This window comes from Sinohyriopsis cumingii, chromosome 3 (genome assembly GCF_028554795.1).
Source record: "Sinohyriopsis cumingii isolate HCF-2022 chromosome 3, ASM2855479v2, whole genome shotgun sequence".
Classification (NCBI taxonomy): Eukaryota; Metazoa; Mollusca; class Bivalvia; order Unionida; family Unionidae; genus Sinohyriopsis; species Sinohyriopsis cumingii.
The window spans coordinates 61,801,235-61,822,605 of record NC_142963.1 but is presented as its reverse complement, the minus strand read 5'-3'; the positions used below and the strand labels follow the sequence as shown (position 1 = coordinate 61,822,605).

Below are 21,371 nucleotides of genomic sequence, written 5' to 3'. Positions count from 1 at the left end.
AGGTCTCTTCAAATTAATGATTCATTGTATGGAATCTTGAATATTGTTCTGCAAGTATTTCCATCTAAGTTAAATCTCTTTAAATGAAAAGAGTATATTTTCTACAGTTCTTAATATAAATCAATAATGATTGGAGAAAGCATTCCCACAATTAATAGGTCAATTTTTCAAACACGGGTAAATCAACTTAAGCTATTCCACTCAGACAGTACACTCAACCAGAAAGACAACTTTTTCCTTTTTTAGTGGTAGATAAATACTAAGGAAAACCTTCCCTTAAAAAACAGTGAAAGATTATTGCTAGGTAAACCGACATGCTGCCTAATCTGGTAATTAGTGATTTTTTTTAGTGCTATTGTCAAGGCCACAACCTTAAAATCAGACTATCATCTCCTTGTAACTCCAGAATGTAGAAATGACTTGATGTGTTCTCCAGTATGACACAAGAGGTGACTTATGGAGGAAGAAGCCATGGTAATGCAATTGTTAGAGTGCATGACTTGCAACCAAAAGGATGTGGGTTTGAATCCTACCATCAGATCTGCCTAGGTTAGCTACCATAGTGTGTCCTTGGGTAAGGCACTTTTACTCCAATAGCTATGGCACTAAACAACCTACATGTGTTGATGTGCCACAAAAACTAAACCAAACCTTTCTTTGTGTTATCTATACAACTTTCTCCATGTATAATTTCACTTTACTGGCATGCATTGGTAACCTTATATCTTTTTCATGAAATGACATAAAAAAACCTATAGCAAACAAGCGATATAAAATGGAACTTTATTTCATCTCGCAATCTCTGTGTCAGCCATTGTTATATTACTAATCATGAGAGTTTGTCCAACTATTCAAAAGAGACCATAGCAGCACATCTAGGTAGTTCTATTTATAGTACAGACCCTATGTAGTCAAATATTGCTATTCTGGTCATAAAATTTAAATACAGAGTCTAATCTCATTAATCAAGTTAATGATGCTAATACAAAAATATCAAGGTCATGCTCATCAAACACTATCATTGTTTCGATTTTGAAATCAAATTGTCTAGATACCTTTAAACAAAAAATAAAATTTAACTTCAATCAAGTAAATATATCCCAGGGATACATAATTCAACTAATCCCTTCCACACAATTACTGCAACAGTATATGTAGTTTCATGCAATTATGAATTTACAAAAAGATCAAATATTCTAATCTCATTAATTTGATACAAGTAGTTGCAACTTATAAAATCATAGTAAAGCTGACTGATGAATAAAAGGATTAATTAGGAAAAACAAATTACCATGGCATAAAAAACAGCTCTATGTCTGCACTGTTTACAGTTAGGTGCATGCTCTCTCTCTTTCTCTACACTGACACACACACACACACACGGAAATATGGTATTATTCCAGCATATTAGATACATGTAGCAATTACCGATTTACATCCATATCATTATTTTGTGATGATGGTTTTCTATGCTATTTAAAGGTCAATTAAGAAAGAAATCTTCAGAATGTAAATTTTTCATTCTCTTTTAGAACATTATATGTAGATTAAAAATCTGTTTCTCTTGTAAAATTAGCTCCAACTGAATTCCAGGAATTTACCAAACAAATTAATGAATATTTAGCCTCTAAAATTATTGAGTCCATTATCTTCCTTGAGTAAGACTGTTTACATTGATTGATATATATATAATTTTAGAACCAGCCAGCCAGGCACTAAGAAGTGTATTGGTTGCACAGTCGTTTCAAGTTAAAAATGAGATATTAATGCAGTAAAAAATATTGAAAAATACATCATACTTTCAGTGTACAGAAATTTGAAATGTAAGCACATTTTCATTAAACCTTTGCTTTATATATTTATTATCAAGAAATAAGAATACCAAATATAAAGCAGAACAAAGTGAAATATTTTGCAAGGTTATAATGGGTTATGCTCAAAGAATTAGTGTTGATAACTTTGACTATATGAAACATCTGATGTCTATTTTCTGAATGTGGCTTATATCATATAAAAGTCAGAAAATATGCTGCTATTGTGCTTCTGTTTCTGAATGCCTAGTATTTTTGTAGTTCTTTCTAATAATTGTGATCACTTTATTTCTTAATTCTTGAGATTTATTGATGACAATATTTGACTGAGTGTACAATTAATTATTTTGATGTTTTTGTTCATTTCATGACCAATTGCACATTCCCAACACTAAATTTCTACATTAGCCAGGTCCTTGTTTGAACAATACAACTGCTCAATAAATATCAGGGGCAGGTAATACATTTGTCAACTTTCTTGAGGGTCATACTTTTAAATGCAATTATTTGTAAAAACATTAAACAGAAATTTTTAATAATTAATATCAAGTATAGAAACTCAGAACTAAGTTTAGACAGAAACCACCATATTAGACCTTTAAACAAAAATTATGCCTAATTAACAAAGACAAAATTAAGTGTGGTTGCTTTATTCTGAATGAGAGATTAATAGAGTGCACAGAATAGAATTCTCTTTCAATAGAGTGGATGCTGAAAAATGATTTTTGACAAAACAAAACCACAGGACTTCATAAAAATATCCATTGATTCTTCCTTAATCTCATTATTTTGCCATCTTCAATATGGTGGTATCTGATTCAATTTACTAACTTCAAAAACTGTACATTCAACAGTACTTGAATCAGAGGGCACATGTACATAGTTTATGCAGATAATTCAACTAAAAATGTACACAGGAATTTTCAAAAGTGTACAAATTGTGCAAAAAAATTTAATTTTAAGCATTCAGACTAAAGTTATCAGTGCATTACTTTGGCCACAAGCAGAGTCCTTGTTTTTTAATGGCATGTGTTCAAGTACGATAAATTGTGTTATTGGTTCCAGTTAGACATGTTTTGTGCATGTTTGAAATGATTGCTTGATCACTGTTAGAACAATAACTTGAATCAAGACACAATCAAATGCACCCTGAACTAAGTCTTGGTCACTTAGCAGTATGATACTTTCATAAAGGCATGATTAACATCTTGATGATTAAGACTCAGTCTCATAGTGCAAGTTTTGTGTTTTGCATTATCCCCACACAAAAAAAACCGAATTCCAAACCAGGGTGCAAAATACCCAGTTTATTCCAATTTTATGTAGAGCTCTGTTTGTATAATACAATTTATAATTTTTTCATTATAGTTTTTTTGTAATGATATCTCAGCAAATATTGGTTTACTCACTAAATTCAAAAATACTTTATTATTTTATTATTGTCAGTAACTGGAGAAGCAGAAGCAAAATAATCTACATCCTATTCTGCTGGTCCAAGGAGAAATAAATTAACAAAATCAGACTATACTAGTCCATGCAGAGGTCAAAATAGCATGATCAGACAGTACTAGTCCATGCAGAAGTCAAAATAACATGATCAGACTGTACTAGTCCATGCAGAAGTCAAACTAACAAAATCAGACTGTACTAGTCCATGCAGTAGTCAAATTAACAAAATCAGACTAGTAGCCCATGCAGAAGTCAAAATAACCTCGTCAGACTACTAGTCCATGCAGAAGTCAAATTAACAAAATCAGACTACTAGTCCATGCAAAAGTCAAAATAACATGGTCAGACTACTAGTCCATGCAGAAATCAAAATCACCTGATCAGACTACTAGTCCATGCAGAAGTCAAAATCACCTGATCAGACTGTACTAGTCCATGTAGAAGTCAAATTAACAAAATCAGATTATACTAGTCCATGCAGAAGTCAAATTAACAAAATCAGACCACACTAGTCCATGCAGAAGTAAAAAAAAACATGATCAGACAACTAGTCCATGCAGAAGTCAAAATAACATGATCAGACTGTACTAGTCAATGCTAGACATAAATATATACATCTGAAATAGTAATAGGACATGTCAACTAGAATTTTCTTTTCCGCTGAACATAGACTTTAGCAATTCTTTCTGGCTGGAACCTTTCCTGAAGAGCCTCATTTTCAAAGAGGGTTGCCCTGGTGATGGGATGGAATCTAAATCATTGGAACTGTTGCATTCTGAAAAGGAAATAAGAATGAAAGATTCATTAGCCAAGAATCCACTAGTCAAGGTATAATGACAAAACAAAACTATACTTTAATTTTCATATACCTGCTGGAAATATAAAAGAAATTTTCAAAATAAAAGGTTTAGACATAGCTTCAAAGTGTTTTCCTCTCCCATTTTTGCAATCTTATGTGCTTATTCTTTGCATATAAAAAACCACCTTGTTAGATAATCTTGGAAGAAAAACTCTTACAACAAGTTTCTTGGACCTTGAATACCATCCAATTAACACATTAATCCCTGGAGGTTTTTGTCATTTTCGCCTGAAAATCAAGTAGGAAACACATTTTGAAAGCTATTTCTGAATAGATCCGAAAACACCAAATCCCAGGTGATCTTTCAATAACATACTGCCTAGTTGTGTTAGAAACATTGTTTTTCATTGGCTATTTGGCTCATGCATGAGCAGAAGGGTAAAAGTTGGAGGTTTTTTTTTGCTAAAAGGAGCCATTATTTTTGTATCGAGACCACTCTTTATTCCAAATGCCCATCATATCCTACTTTTTGCAAAGGTTCATCTGTCTGTTTGCAGTTCATACCGGTTTGCCTTAGATCTGAGACCAAAAAGTATAAAATCCAGACACAAAATCAGATTCCAACCATGGGCAAATATTGGGTAGAAAAAAATTGGGTCCAAAAATGAGTTTTTTTAAATCTGTATTTTGTAGTTCAACTAGATATTCCAGATTATTTGGTATCATTGTAGAGCTACATCTGTCTACCTTTCTATATACCACCCATCTTATCCTACTTTTTGCAAAGGTTCATCTCTCTGTTTGCAGTTCATACTGGTTTGCTTTAGATCTGAGACCAAAAAGTATAAAATCCGGCATAAAATTGGACTCCGACCACGGGTGAATTTTGGGTAGAAAAAAAAAACAGGTCCAAAAAATGAGGTTTTTCCCTCTGTATTTTGTGGTGCAACTAGAAATTCCAGATTATTTGGTATCACTGTAGAGCTACATCTGTCTACCTTTCTATAATACCACCCATTTTAGTGTACCATACATGACCTTGATGCTACAGAGCTTGGCAGTAGGCTACTACCTCCTGCCATTTAAACTCGTCACCAGGGGTTAATATGTAGATGACATTTTTTTTTATTGCTGAAACTTTAGCAACCACGCATTGAGATTAAGAAGAAATAGTGGATCTTTCCTAAGTGCTCATTTTTAATAAAATTCAAGAAATTAGTAAAATAAAATTTCTCTCTCAGAGATCCAGTTATTTTCTCAGAGAATCATATTCATTTACCACTATAAGCAGTTATCACTGGCCCCAAAGAGAAAAGAACCAGGGGACCTCTGGTATGTGACTTTTGAAACTGTCCATGAAAACCTGGTTAAGGCAAGCCCCCATGATGAAGATAATGCGTACTTTATTAGTAACTCTTGTCACTCTTAAATCATCCTCTAGCATGAGGGAATAGGCAATCCAGGCTGTATTCACAATCTTATGAGTAATGGTGGAAGCAGAGATCTGTGTCTAAATTACATATTTATCACATTAGAAGTTGTTTATGCTCTTTCCTCAAAATCTCAAGTTTGCAGGAGATACCTCTTTCAAACTCTTAACTTGACAGAGCATCCAGTCCAGCAAATCTCTTTCTAGGATGCTGGAAAGTGAAGGGATTTTAATATGAGGAGGACAGCATCTAGTTCTTAGCCAGAAATCTAGGGTGTGTGTTCAGCTGATTCAGTAGCAGAAAGAGCATTAATTTCTTTCCACTACCCACTTGATACCAAGGCATCCCAAATATCTCATCTTGAGGAGGAATTCACAGGCTCAGTGGAAAGTTTATTGGGAACATTTTTTTCAGTTTTGTCTGATGAGATTTTGTGACCCAACTTAGAATTTAACAGTCCAGACATTTCTGAATAGTACACTTTAATAATGTTTGGACTGTGTTCCTTTTCTTGAAAAATAAAAATAAAAGAGTATGTAATGTTTGCTTCAGTTGAATGCAGGTGATCCAAATGTAAAGATGTCAAAATTTTAGAAAACTTCTACCAGGTACTCATCAATTCTAATGATGGGTAACCTTGGTACCTGATCAGAGGGAAATCAAATGTGTGCAAACCTGAAGTTAAGTCAATTTTTTATATAAATTCGCAGTATCCTATAAATATCACAACCTAATGTCATCTGGTACAAAGTCCAAGAATTCATCCTCACTAACTGATAAAGTCCTGAAATCCTCCATTGTTGTCTAGTAATCATCATGGTCTAATCGTAAATATCATCTGACTCCCTTTCCTTGGACTCACTATCATATGTGGATGCTTATTTTAGAGACTGAGCTTTAGCTTTGAAAGTAATACTACCTCCTGCCATGTTAACTCGTTGCTAGGGGTTAATGTGTTAATGAAATGAGACCACAGGAACTAACATATTTCTTTTGTATGGATTACTTATATATCAGGAACAGCTTCAAAGAATAAATGAGGAATTGAGAAACTGTTTTTCAAAGATAGTCAATGAATGGCTCAGATAAATATGTTTCACTATATAATATTTGGGGCTTTGGAAAGTATTGTATATTATTGCATATAACTTGTGTCTGCTATCCCTTTATTCCATTTACATAACAGTACAAATATAATGAGATACAGAACTGATACAAGTTCTCTGCTTGACAAAGAGTCTCATTTGTAAATTGCACTCTGATGTATCACCTCTGAAGGTGTCTCAACATAACAAGTTGTGTCACCTGCAAATTGTGTTGTGACGCACCACCACTATATCTGACTTAACAAGAGTCCAAAGAGACTGAGGAGCTACTGGCTGAAAAGAAAAGCCAGGAATATACGGCATCTCTCTCCCTCCCTCTCTCTTTCTCTAAAAATATATATATCTGTATAAAGAGAGAGAGAGAGAGAGAGAGAGAGAGAGAGAGAGAGAGAATTAATTAGTCTATTTCACTTGGTTGATAAGGTGTTGAACTCTACCTCTGTAGCAATACCAAGAGTTCAAGATTGCTGGTGTGGAGGCCATACTTTACATCTGAGCAGCACCAGTCATTTAGAACCAAATAGACCATGGAATGACTGTATGTGTTAAGTTTCAAGGTAATCATTAAAGTAATTTAGGAGCAGTAGTAGTATCAAACTTGTTCTAAAGGAAGTACAGGCAACAGACGATAGATGGACAACAGACAGTCCCTTAAGTTCTTCTGGTCTGTGACCAATAGAGCCAACAAGGCGCCTCAGCTGTAAATTGTGCGGTGACATACAAACACTGTATTTAACTTAACAAGGTGTCTCACCTGTAACATTTGCTGCGATGTACTGTCATAAAATAATAGTGATATCTGAATGAGTTACAAGTCTAGTTAATTGCTGTGCTGATAAATTAATTTTGTTTAGGTTACTGCAGAAATGACACTCAACAATCTTGTTAAAGATTACATGCAAAAGTTTTTAAGTCATATTACTTATGCTATCCACAAGCTTTTAAATTATAAAAAGTTATAAATGTTACAGGTACTATATTTTGATGATTAATCATAATCTTTATAATGAAAGACTTAATCAGAGCTGTTTCCCTAGCTAGTTTGTGGAGTGGATGAACCAATAACAGATAATTAAAGACAATGAATATGTCCATCTTTATTACATAGATGAGGTTAAAAGGTCAAGACCACATGACAGTTATGTTGCAAGAAATATAGATAGATGCATGCATCTTAAGAAATGATTCACATGTAACTTGCAATAACACTGATCAGTGACACCTATGATGCAGTTATTAAAAGTAACTGATTGTCAGTGAGTGTAAATCTCAAATACAACATACCAAGCAACCAACAATAGGCTTTACAAACCTCATTTTACTGGCACAATAACAAAATGACACTTCTAAAGCTAATCATGCTTAAGAAAAAAAAGAAGCCCACTTTATGGCAACCTGCTGGACACAAATCTTGGCATTTAAGTAGAAAACATAAAAATGTATATGCCATTATTTAAAATTTAACTTGAATAGCATCACATTCATGAAGTAAAGGTGAAGAACACACCATTAAAATACTGAAACAAAGTTTCAAGACAACAAAAAAAAATATATATATAAATACACACACAAATGAAGCATCCAACAAATATGAAGTAAAACAGTGGATGTCACAATTGTAAAAGAAAATTTAGCATATCAGAAACTGTTTGTGGGATTTGCAACCTGTAGAAAATTTGTTTGTAAAAACAAAGCCGGTTTTAGCTTGATTCTGCAGAACATTGAAAGCAACATGGGTTATCCGAAGATTAAACTGACCAAAATAAATTGAGGCCAAATTCTGATTTTGCAGCAGAACCATAAATGCTTTTGTTTTTCAGCACTGGATTATGCTTATTTATTTCAATATTAGATTATGCCCATTTTTTTTCGATACTGGATTATGCCCATATTTTTAAACACTGGATTATGCCCATGATTTTAAATGATGGATTATGCCCATGATTTTCTTACCTGCTTGCTATAAAGACTAGCATATTCTTAAATGTGCTATTAAGTGAGTTTTTACCTGTTAGAACTGGACTTTCTTGGGGGTCTTTCAGGAAATCTGGTAAATTTGCAGGATTAAAATCACAGTTCTTTTTGTGGGTCAACAGCTGCTGTAGTTGACCAATAAATTCACATCCTGATTTTCTAAATGGACACGCAACCTAGAAATGGGATAGGATCAAACAATTCAGCCATACATAGCAATGTGATGTAAATCTGGATATGTCTCCTTTGCAATCAGCATGCTATTTATTATTGCTGAGTACAAAGGAGGATTGTATCCACACAATTAAATAACAGACTGGTTGTTGAGATGAATTTGTAGCCAGAGATTAGCCAAATGAAATCACTGCTAAAATATTTGGTATCCACAGAAATAATTTTTGGTGTAAATATATTTCTTCAATATTACTTACCTGATATTATAATATATTACAAGAACATCCACTACGTTGCAAGTCCAGCCTCACCCAAGAAATACAACAGTGCCTCACCCAAGAAATACAACAGTGCCTCACCCAAGAAATACAACAGTGCTTACAGAGACAAAAGTCAGACAGGAGTATTCTCCACTTAAATAGCAGACTCATCACTGGACAGTACTACTTCAGCAGAAGTGGATGCTTTTCTAGGGATGTAACTGTGGAGAGGGGATTAGATAAGTATTATCGAGGAAAGATCTTTTACTCTTAAACATGGTTTCTTCTTCAGATACAGTACCCGAATATAATACATCAGGAGAATAGGTAAGAGGTGGTGGAGTTACCTCCTCCTAACCTGAAATTGGTCCCGACCCCAGTCTTGTAGCATATATGAAGCATATGAAGTAATCTGTGTAGCTATGAAGCTGCCGAGTGACAAGGGAAGGTAGATAATTTGTAATGCTGATACAGATCTAAACCAGGTCAAATTTAGTCTTTTGTGATGAAAGTCTCTCAGACAATGGAGAATGTCCATTATGGAAAAGTTTAGTTAAAATGCTATGCAAGCAGCAACTGTCCTAACCTCACATTACACACAAGAAATTCATGGCATCTTGGGTTAATTCATTGCAGGCAGAGTGGATAAGCCAAGGGATTCAGGATAAGAGACTGAGTGAAAAAATTATCCCTTCCTTCTCTGAGTGGTGAGATTTAACAAAATCAGCTCATTATGCTTCAGGTACCAATTCTCTAAAGATGACCTTTGCAAGAAGGGTCCAAAGAAGACATCAGGTTCAAATTAAAGTTTTCCCTTGAGTAGAAAGAAGCCTGCTCCTAGCAATGAAACCAATCAAGCCATCATGAGAAAAACTGAACCATCATGATGGAGCTGCAGACAGTTTGGATTACACGATAAGGCATGAATTTTACTAATTCTGCCAGCCATGACTAGGAAGCACATCAAGTTTATGGGAAAAACGAGTCAATGAGGCTTCAAATAGTGGTTTGAAAGGTGCATTGTTCAACCATGTCAAATACCATGGTATCATAAAGTCCAAAAATTACAATCTAATTGACAGGATTGTGTCAATGAATGTTCAATGATGGTCAGAATGGCCTAGCTAAACAAGGTTGCTTTATCTTTACTTGCCAATAAAGAACACTCGCATGAGAATGTTTCCTGTAAATAAAGAATTCTGGCTGAATTTCTGGTATTTTTTCTTTTGCTTGCAAAAATATCAGACTGTTCATCATGATGATAAGTGTAAACATTACCCAAATAATGCCAGTGGCTGGTTGTAAATGATATACATATTTTAATGTCTCTAAATTCTGGGCAAGTTCTCAAACCATGGCAGATTTAAAGTTTAATCTGTTGAAATGGACAAAAAGTATTAACAAAATCAACTTATTCAAGTCAAAGTCTAAATCATCACCAGAAATGTATCTATGACCTTGACCCAGACTGTAATAATGCATGCAAACTACTAATACAAACACGGTCTCTTATCAAGTTCATAGCTTACAGATTGTCTTCAACAGCAAAATGAATTGCCAAAACTTTACATGTCTATTCATACTATCTCAACTCTGAAAATCTGAAAGATAATTCATATTTTCCTTCAAACAGACCTTGATAGGTCAGCTCTAAATATGGCAATGGTTACCCAAGTATGTGAATAAGTCAAATCACTTATAACAGACCAGTTTAGGAACTTAATTATGGAATACCACTATTTGTAATGCTACCATCGGCATGAAGTCTGAACCTATTATGGGAAATAAGCCATTCAATAAAACTGAGATGATACAAACTTTGATGATGGAGATGTTCTAGGAATTCAAGATAAGACCATTTGTTCTTTGTAACTACTGAGTGCAGAAAGCATATTCTTGCGCAAAGAGATTTTCAAATTAGCCACTATGACAGCATTACCAGGTGCAAAATCAGCACCATTTTCATTTAGGACACACCAGACACCATTAGAAGACCTGGTTATCGTGACCAATCATTCATGAGAATTAGTGACAAAATTTTAGATATGTTCATCATGGCAGCCATATTTGAGGTTAGATTGGCACCATTTTCATTCTGGACTTACTAGATATCATAATTAGCGTTCTGATGAAAACATCATGGTAATATGTCTGCCTTGGTGGCCATATTGGATATCAAATCACAACCATTTTCATTTAGCACCATTTAGACATCATAAAAAGTCTTCTGGTGAAAACCAAATGTTGTTATGGATTTCTACCCAGAAGGAGTAGCAAAAATATTTCTATGATGGCTGCTGTATTGGCCATATTGCATAACAGATCAACATAATTTTTATTCAAGACCAAATGGACACTATAAGATGTCTTTCAGGAAAAACCACTGATGATATGACTTTTTGGTTACAAGAATTAGCAATAACAAGATTTTCAAGACGGCTGCTGTATTAGCCATATTAGATATCAAATACACTGTTTTCCTTAGAATCATCCACTCAGGTGGAGTGGCAATAACAAAATTTTAAAGATAATAATTTCACTTAGAACCAAGTAAACATCATAACAATTCTTCTGATAAAAATCCCATCCTGATATCACCTTCTGTTCAGCAACAGAAGTAATATTAAAATGTTCAAGATGGCTACTGCGGTGGCCATATTGGAAGTGTAAGCAGCACAATTTTCATTTAGGACCAACTAGACCCTTGGGATGAATGCGTGTGTAGAGTTTTATGGCAATTCTCCTAGTATCTTAGGAAAAGTAGCGATAACAAACTTGTGCTAACACATGGATGGATGTCAGATAATGGAGAAAGTGCTACAGGCCATCACATAAGCTTGTCTGGTCGATGAAAGTAGATTTAAAAAAGAAGACCACCTTTTAAAATGTGGGGGTCCCATTAGCAGAGACTTTAGGTTCAGGAAACTAAAACCTTGCCATAAAATATAAAAAAAATTCTCCAAATATAAACATCTAAACAATTGTGGTCCCACTTGCTTCTCAAGTTATTCATGGACATACTTCAGTATAAGTTTTGAAGATCTTTCTAAGGTGCTAAAACTGCTGCCCTATACATCAATAAATAGTTCACATGTAAGTTATCTGGAAGAAATAGGTGTAACTTAGCCGATTTGAAAGCACAAGGAGAAGGTGTGATTGGCTGCCATTCAAGGATAACCTGCTGTCATACAAATGGGACTAGTGCTGATCATAGCCAATGCACCAATTCACCCATAAAAAACACATGGTTACTATTATTATATTGCATGGAAAACCTGTTGTATCAGATAAATATAAAAATGATAACAAAAACAAAATTTGAAAACTTTAAATTAAAGACAGTACAAAATGTACCTGCTCAAGATTTGTGTTTAATTTCAGGGCAGTCAGAGTATATTCAACAGGTTTTACATATAAATCCTTGAGTGGTATTATTGTTTAAATCTGGACAATGTTGAATCTGTATTACTTAATCAAATGGCTATGACTGTCACAGCTTAACATTAAACAATATGAAGCTCATGTCTTTAAAATGCTTATCTTGCATGAACTTTGATTTGTATTTTTTCCTATTAACACATTAACCCCTGGAGGTTTTGTCATTTTCATCTGAAATTCGAGTAGGAAGCACATTTTGAAAGCTATTTCTGAATACATCCGAAAACACCAACTCACAGGTGATCTTCCAATAACATGTTGCCTAGTTGTGTTAGAAACATCATTTTTCATTGGCTATTTGGCACAGGCATGAGCAGAGGGGAAAAAGTTGGAGTTCTTTTTTTTTTTGCTTGACAGACCCATTATTTTCATGTTGACACCACTCTTTATTCCAAATGCCCATCTTATCCTACTTTTTGCAAAGGTTCATCTGTCTGTTTGCAGTTCATACCGGTTTGCTTTAGATCTGAGACCAAAAAGTATAAAATCCGGGCATAAAATTGGACTCCGACCACTTGTGAGTTTTGGGTAGAAAAAAAATTGGGTCCAAAAAATGAGGTTTTTCCCTCTGTATTTTGTAGTGCAACTAGAAATTCCAGATTATTTGGTATCATTGTAGAGCTACATCTGTCTACCTTTCTACAATACCACCGATTTTAGTGTATCATACATGACCTTGATGCTACAGAGCTTGGCAGTAGGCTACTACTTCCTGCCACTTAAACTCGTCACCAGGGGTTAATATATTAACAACTTGCTATGTAAAAGTCTGACAACACTAGTAGATGACACTTTTTTTATATTGCTGAAACTTTAGCAACCACGCATTTGAGATTAAGAAGAAATAGTGGATCTTTCCTAAGTGCTCATTTTTAATAAAATTCAAGAAATTAGTAAAATAAAATTTTCTCTCTGAGATCCAGTTATTTTCTCAGAAAATCATATTCATTTACCACTATAAGCAGTTATCACTGGCCCCAAAGAGAAACGAATCAGGGGACCTCTGGTATGTGACTTTTGAAACTGTCCATGAAAACCTGGTTAAGGCAAGCCCCCATGATGAAGATAATGCTTACTTTATTAGTAACTCTTGTCACTCTTAAATCATCCTCTAGCATGAGGGAATAGGCAATCCAGGCTGTATTCACAATCTAGTGAGTAATGGTGGAAGCAGAGATCTGTGTCTAAATTACATATTTATCACATTAAAAGTTGTTTATGCTCTTTCCTGAAAATCTCAAGTTTGCAGGAGATACCTCTTTCAAACTCTTAACTTGACAGAGCATCCAGTCCAGCAAATCTCTTTCTAGGATGCTGGAAAGTGAAGGGATTTTAATATGAGGACAGCATCTGGTTCTTAGCCAGAAATCTAGGGTGTGTGTTCAGCTGATTCAATAGCAGAAAGAGCATTAATTTCTTTCCACTACCCACTTGATACCAAGGCATCCCAAATATCTCATCTTGAGGAGGAATTCATAGGCTCAGTGGAATGTTTATTGGGAACATTTTTTTCTTCACTCTGGACTTTTAGCTCAAAACTGCAAAGCATTCAGTTTTGTCTGATGAGATTTTGTGACCCAACTTAGAATTTAACAGTCCAGACATTTCTGAATAGTACACTTTAATAATGCTTGGACTGTGTTCCTTTTTTTGAAAAATAAAAATAAAAGAGTATGTAATGTTTGCTTCAGTTGAATGCAGGTGATCCAAATGTAAAGATGTCAAAATTTTAGAAAACTTCTACCGGATACCCATTAATTCTAATGATGGGTAACCTTGGTACCTGATCAAAGGGAAATCAAATGTGTGCAAACCTGAAGTTAAATCAATTTTTTACATAAATCTGCAGTATCCTATAAATATCACAACCTAATGTCATCTGGTACAAAGTCCAAGAATTCATCCTCACTAACTGATAAAGTCCTGAAATCCTCCATTGTTGTCTAGTAATCGTCATGGTCTAATCGTAAATATCATCTGACTCATTTTCCTTGGACTCATTATCATATGTGGATGCTTATTATAGAGACTGAGCTTTAGCTTTGAAAGTAATACTTTATACAAACAATTTGTAGAATCTATTCAAGGCAGCAACTGAACATGTGTCAGTTGTGTGGCAAGATTAAATATCCAGCCTCTGTTACTTGCCACTGTACCACACTGATGGCTCAGTCAAAGAGTTGTCACATGGGAAAACATGGTATTCAGGTCAATTATTTACTGGAACAGGCAGACCTCTGCTTCGCACTGTTAAATTACATGTGTTTGCTACTCAGTCCAAAGGATTGTCAACTTGAAAACAAAGTCAATGCTGCCTTTACAAGCAATGGCAGAAAACTTGTACTGTATATGGTAAATGGGTACCCTATGGCTCATGTTATTACCTGGGTTATTATCAGCAGGCTGGTACCCCAGAACCTGGATACCCACTGACATCTTTATCTAAATGTCTGCTACATCAATCCAACCATAACTTCCATCTGGACTTGTAGATGATATTACATCATTGACCCTCTGGGCAGCTATCTCTGAAAAGCCTGCCACCTTGAGAGACTGCTTAACAATCTCTAGGCACATAAATGGAAACTATTTAGATTCCCGTGTGGAATCAAGGAATGTATCTGAGTCAACTGATCTCTCATGAGAGGGCGAGTCAATGCTGTTTCCACCATTAGTTCCAATAAGAACTGAAATCATTGGTGCACTGGCCAACATGGTGTAATCAAGATCATTTTGCAACTCCCTGCAAACACCTTGTTGCATACTTTGTGAATTAGCAAAATCAGAGGAAATGCATACATTCACACACCATCCCACTTTATTGATCATGCATTCAATATCCAAGCCAGAAGGTCTAAAACTGGGGATAAAAAATGGAAGGCTACTGATTCCATGGCTGCACAAAGTCTGTGTGTGATTTGGATTTTTTTAAGTAACTTTAACAATTTTTCAGTCATACCGCTAAAATGTCTACAGTGTGGCAGTTTATAGTCATGTCTAGCACTGATGCATCATGCCGCAGACATGTTAGCATGATGTCCCACTCAGTCACATTATCCTGACACCAGGCCAACCAGTCCTAACACTAACCTCATAATGTTGAGCACCAAGCAAGGCAGCTATTAATACCATTTTTTATAGGTCTTTGGTATGACTTGGCCAGGAATCGAACCCTCGACCTATTGCATCTGAGGCAGATGCTCTAACCACTGGCTACTGGCTCGGTGCATGGGTGCACAGTCAAACCTGAACATGCTGTTCATAGTACCTGCATGAATCATCCATTCTGTCTTCCTGCACACCAAACTTTCCCTGCATACATCTTGACCAAGATAAATGAATGAGAAGTCATTCACTCTCTACCTGAACTATTTAGTCACTTGATAGAAAAAGGAAGCCAAGATCTGTCATCATACTGACAGTATGGGTGAGGTGTGGTTAGATCTGCCGTTATACTGACAGTATGGGTGAGGTCTTATTAGATCTGTCATCATACTGACCATATGGGTGAGGTGTGGTTAGATCTGCCATCATACTGACAGTATGGGTGAGGTGTGGTTAGATCTGTCATCATACTGACAGTATGGGTGAGGTGTGGTTGTGGATGGTGCAGGTACTAAACAATCTTCCTGTGTGGTGAAGTATGAGACGGTGGGGTATTGCAAATTATTATAAGTTTACAGTATTTTCTATTAAATATTACCATTTGATCTCCGATGATATTTTCCAAAATAAAGTCATGATGCAGCTGATGCACTTGCAAAGGTTTTCTGGAATTAGAAAAGGATGCCATATTTATGGGATCACATACTTACAGAAGGAAGCCAGAAAACAACTGATTCCATGATCACACTAAAAAACATTAAACTTCTGTAAATCTGGACTTTGTTTATCATATTTGGGTATTTTGTGAGAATAATTTATTAATGAGGAGGCAGCTAATACAAGAAATTGTCTGTTATTCAAAGAGTTGGGTCAAAACAATTTTAATTGAATGCTTCAACTTAATAAAAGATTGTACATACTTATCACTAGATAACATATATGTTAATGAACCTCTATATTCTTGTGAAACTTATGCCTCTCATTTGAATGAAATCAGAATAGGTAACTAATAATAGAGAACAGCTCTCAATAGTCTGATCTATTATACTGTATGTAACGTCACATATCTGTGGAAATTCATCGGTTATAATCAATTCCTTATGAGTCATTTTCTTTTCTCCACAAACTCCTATTTTTCAAGCACATTTTTATGGAGTCACACTGAACAGTATATTTAAATACAAAGTTCCACCCCATAGTATTTTTTTATAGAGAATGCCAGCCAATAGTATTTTGATATAAAGTGGCCCACCCAACAGAATACTTAAAGATAATGTGTCCTACCAAAACTGCCTCTTACAATCAAATGCCTATCTTTGCAAACTTCCCTAAGCCATTTTCCTTTTCTTTCTGCATTCGTTCACAGGTTATCCAATTATGACAAAGGCTGTCTTCAGTGTGATGCAGAACTGAGTTACTACAGTGATTCATTCAAGAGAGATTCTGTAAAACATTTCATTAGCCTAGGAAAAATAGTACATCAGATTATCCATTACATCATTCTGCACTATATTTAGAGTGTTGTACCTAGGATCCCAAGTGATCCTCCAGATTTGGGGGATGCAACATTTTAAAATACAATGGAAAATAGTATAAAGTACTTAATACACTAGCAATAATAATAAAAATAGAAGATAATCTGATTTACTTTGATAGTTTTGCCACCTTAACTTTTTTGACTACACTGTACAGTCTTCTCTTTCTTGGACATGTACATTATTGTAAGAAATATTTTATAAAGTGCCCAGTAAGCTCAATATTAACAAGTTTTAAACATCCAATGACCTTGAAACGAGCAGCACTAGGTTATTTATCATATTGGATCTCTCTCATGTAACTTTAGTGCAATTTTGTTATCACTCCTGTTCCAGAATTACATGGATTGGAAGACAGCCATGAAATTGTATTTAAACACATGTTAATCCCAATGTATAACTGATCCTAAATGAAAATGCTGCCACAGTGGCCATCTTGAAAATCTTGTTAGTGTTATTCCTCCTAAATGTGTGGTCATATTATCAAGTTGGTCCTAAATAAAACTGGTGCTGATCTGATGTCCAATATGGCGACAATGGTAGTCATTTTGAAAATATTTTTACTGCTAATCCTCCTGAGTGAATGGTCATATCAACAAGAGATTTTCGCTAAAAGACTTTTTCTCATGTAAAGTTGGTCCTAAATGAAAATGGTGCTGATCTGAAGTCCACACAGCAGCCATCTTGAAAATCAAGTTATTGCCACTCTTCCAGAATGGATGGTCATATCAACAAGAGATTTTCATTAAAAGGCTTCTTCTGATGTAAAGTTGGTCCTAAAAAAAAATGATGCTGATCTGGGATCTGAAATCCACACAGCAGCCATCTTAAAAATCATGTTATTGCCACTCCTCCAGAATGGATGGTCATACTGATAAGGTATTTTCATTAGAAAACTTCTTAAAATGTCTATTTAGTCCCAAATGTAACATGGTGCCAATATGATGTCTGATGTGGCTGATAGTGACCAGCTTGAAAATCTTGTTATCCATACTTCTCATCCAGGAATAATCAGCATGGGGTTTCACTAAAAGACTTCTTATAATGTTTTATTTAACTTAACTTAAAAGGGTGCTGATCTCATGTCCAATATGTGTCTGTCCTGAAAATCTTGTTTTTGCTACTTCTTCTACAAGTCTTTTTCACATCGTGGTTTCATAATAAGAGCTCTTAAGCTGTACAATTGATCTTAATGAAAATGACTATATACCATTAATATGGCCACCATAGTTGTTATCTTGAAAATATTTCTATGTCTACTCCTCCAAATGGATTGCAATAGCAGCATAGGGTCCTAAATGGTGCCAGTTGTACATCCAACATGGCTGCTACAATCTTGTTGTCATTACTTCTCCTGAACAGATGATGGTAATGATATGGGTTTCTCACCAAAACAACACTTATTACACCTCTACCTCGTTAACTCGTGCACAACAGGGTCCACAAACATAGACTGCACTATAAGTGAGGCGCGAGTTACAAAGGGACCTCAAAATTTTTTTAAAAATCGCTTTGACATCAAGATGGGGGGGGGGGGGCGTTAGGGAACTGGGCTATTTCGTCGAAATTTTTAATAACGCGCTTTTTCTAATGAAGTTGTTTGTTATTCTGTTTAAATAACATTTATTTTCAAAATGTCCAACATATGAAAGATTGTTCCAACTAGGTTCAACAACCATCATATGTACATGAAAAAATATGTTTATTACGTTACTGCATTTTGTTTTCTTGATGATTCTGGTTACCCACAGAGCAGGGAACTAGACTAACTGTCGATACACCACCTAACAAGATTCCTTTTTTTCAAAACATGCGACATTTATTTCATGAGACAATTGTCTACGTCGAAGCTCAATTTTTGTATTGTTCAATTAGTACAATATTGATGTCATAATTTCATTGGAAGTAATAATGAAACTTGCTTGTTCACAATGGTCAGTATCTGTGAAATCAAGTTCTTTATTTTATGAAGTATTCATTTTGCTTGGCTGCCTTGTTATCTTTGATCAGTTATGAAAGAGTTGGTTAATTTAAGGTAGTTTATGTTACATACACAATAACATTTATAAGTGTTTGATTGATCAAATGAAGTGAGTTCACCCGACATATGACTGGGGCTGCTAGATTTTAAGTTTGTATGATTTTCATGCCTTTTAAATTTTCTTTTATTCTCTCCTTTATTTGATTCAAAAGACATAATTATGGTGATAATACAAAGGAGGCCAGCTTTTAATTCAGTGCAACAATACATCAAATACTTCCGGAAGTCAGTTATCAAAACATGGTCGGCATTTAATTAAGTTCTCAGAGAAAAGCTCGCGGACATAGCTGTTATGGTAAACTGATGCATTTTACGTTTAATTACAAGAGGACACATTGAATTTATGATGATTGCACTTAAAAGGAGCTAAAAGATAGAACTAGAACACAAATTTCAATAGCTAAAAAATTATTTAATTTGTATTTATTTTTTAAAGTACTGCCTCCACTTGACATATGTAACATTTTCATTGATCGAAATTTCCTCACATATCGTTAACTGCGGTGTACTAGGAATGTCTGTTGGAAAGAAAATTTGATTTTTCATAGTGTTGGTTAAAATTTCCAGGTCATATCTTTCGTTTTCGACGATAAAACGAGCGATACATCAAAGTTTCTGTTACCAATTTGTATCGCGATTTCTTCAAGTTCAACAAATAGGGAACAATTTTTGGGGTATTTTCTGGTATAAAAATGGGATCCACACCTGATCCCACATTATAAGCGGGTTCATGAGTTATCAGGGTGTGAGTTATAGAAGGAGTGGTGTATGATGTCTACTTTGTCCTAAATGAAAATGGTGTCAAGCCGACATCAATAATGTCCATCACAGAACCTAATTTGAAAGTCTTGTAATTGCTAAAAAAAATAACAGAAAGAGTTTCATCACAAAGTATTTAAATGGAAGAAATTTTATTATCTTGACCTTCTAAACAGTACACCATCATTCCCTTCAAGGGATTTATGTTCTGAATTCCTTTTATTTTCAAACTAATAATTTATTGATTAAATGACAAATTGTGTATATGCATACATTTAGTACTATTTGTATTTAACATCAAAGTAAATTAAGTCTTTGTCGCCATGGCTATCAAACACTTTCTGTTGCAAGTCAGCAGACCACCACAAACTCTGAATGTTTTATTTGCCAAATATATTGTTTAAAATGGATATTGATTATCATCTTAAAGCCCCTGGTTACTTTGGCCACTGCTATATCCAACACTGAAGTGGATGGACATGCATTAAAAGCAAAGTAGTGGGCATAACTTTAGCTTTTTTCTCTGATGAAAATGTGTAATAGGGTCATGCACAAAGGTCAAGATTTGGGAAAAATCAGACAAAAACCTGCAGAAAATCCACTATCCAACACTCAAGGTGCAATAATAATTCATGACACTAGATAACAGTTCGAGTGATGTATAACGGTAGTAATTTTACTGCTATTATCTGTGGAAAAACTACAAGGAATTATGAATATCTTTGCTATAAAGAGCTGCATAAAACTGAATGAAATATTTGTATTAATTATTAATAATGGAAGTTAGAACAGATGCAAATATATATGCATCTTAATATGCAAACTTTATCTCCCAATAATGACTATACTCTCTGCTATGAAATAAAATCTCAAAATAGTATCTTCAATGAAATATTTCTTGTCATTGTTAAAAACACTACTCACAAAACATCAATGAAGTTCACATTTTATCACATCCCTGTTATCACTGCAAATTTCATTTATGACAATGTATAATAAACTTGAAATAAGGAAATAAACTATTAACTTTGTGTGTATGTGTGTGATTTGGATTTTTAACGTAACTTTAACAATTTTTCAGTCATATCGCTACGATGTCTGCAGTGTGACAATTTATAGTGATGTTTAGCACTGGGGCATCATGCCACAGACATGTAGCATGATGTCCCACCCAGTTACATTATTCTGACACCAAACCGAACAATTTGTGAGTCTTTGGTATAACTTGGCCGGGGATCAAACGCATGACCTCCCGCATCTGAGGTGGACACTCTAATCACTAGGCTACTGAAGCAGTCAAACTATTTGCTAATGAAGTTCCGTTATTACTCAATTATGTAATAATTTCTATCATGAAGTGGTGGCGAAAAATTCCTGGTTTTTTCCTGATTTTCATCAATGTTTGCAAAATTAAACTGTTTGTGGTTGGGAAAAAACATATCACTTCTCCTGACTTTCTGAATTTCCCAGTAGAGTGGGAACCTGGTATG

At 34.8% G+C, this 21,371-nt stretch overlaps 1 protein-coding gene across 2 annotated transcripts in view; it reads right to left on the bottom strand.

The window, feature by feature from the left end:
- Positions 1-769: 769 nt before the first annotated feature.
- The window catches only part of LOC149802960 (RING finger protein 151-like), a 42,022-nt gene continuing 21,420 nt past the window's right edge, over positions 770-21,371 (bottom strand). For both annotated transcript variants that reach the window (XM_089952487.1, XM_089952486.1), the window contains exons 4-6: positions 16,145-16,211; positions 8,604-8,745; positions 770-4,035 (exon numbers count right to left, since the gene is read on the bottom strand). In XM_089952487.1, coding sequence (XP_089808613.1) covers positions 3,899-4,035; positions 8,604-8,745; positions 16,145-16,211 — 346 coding nt within the window. In that variant the 3' untranslated portion in view covers positions 770-3,898. The remainder of the gene's footprint in view (positions 4,036-8,603; positions 8,746-16,144; positions 16,212-21,371) is intronic.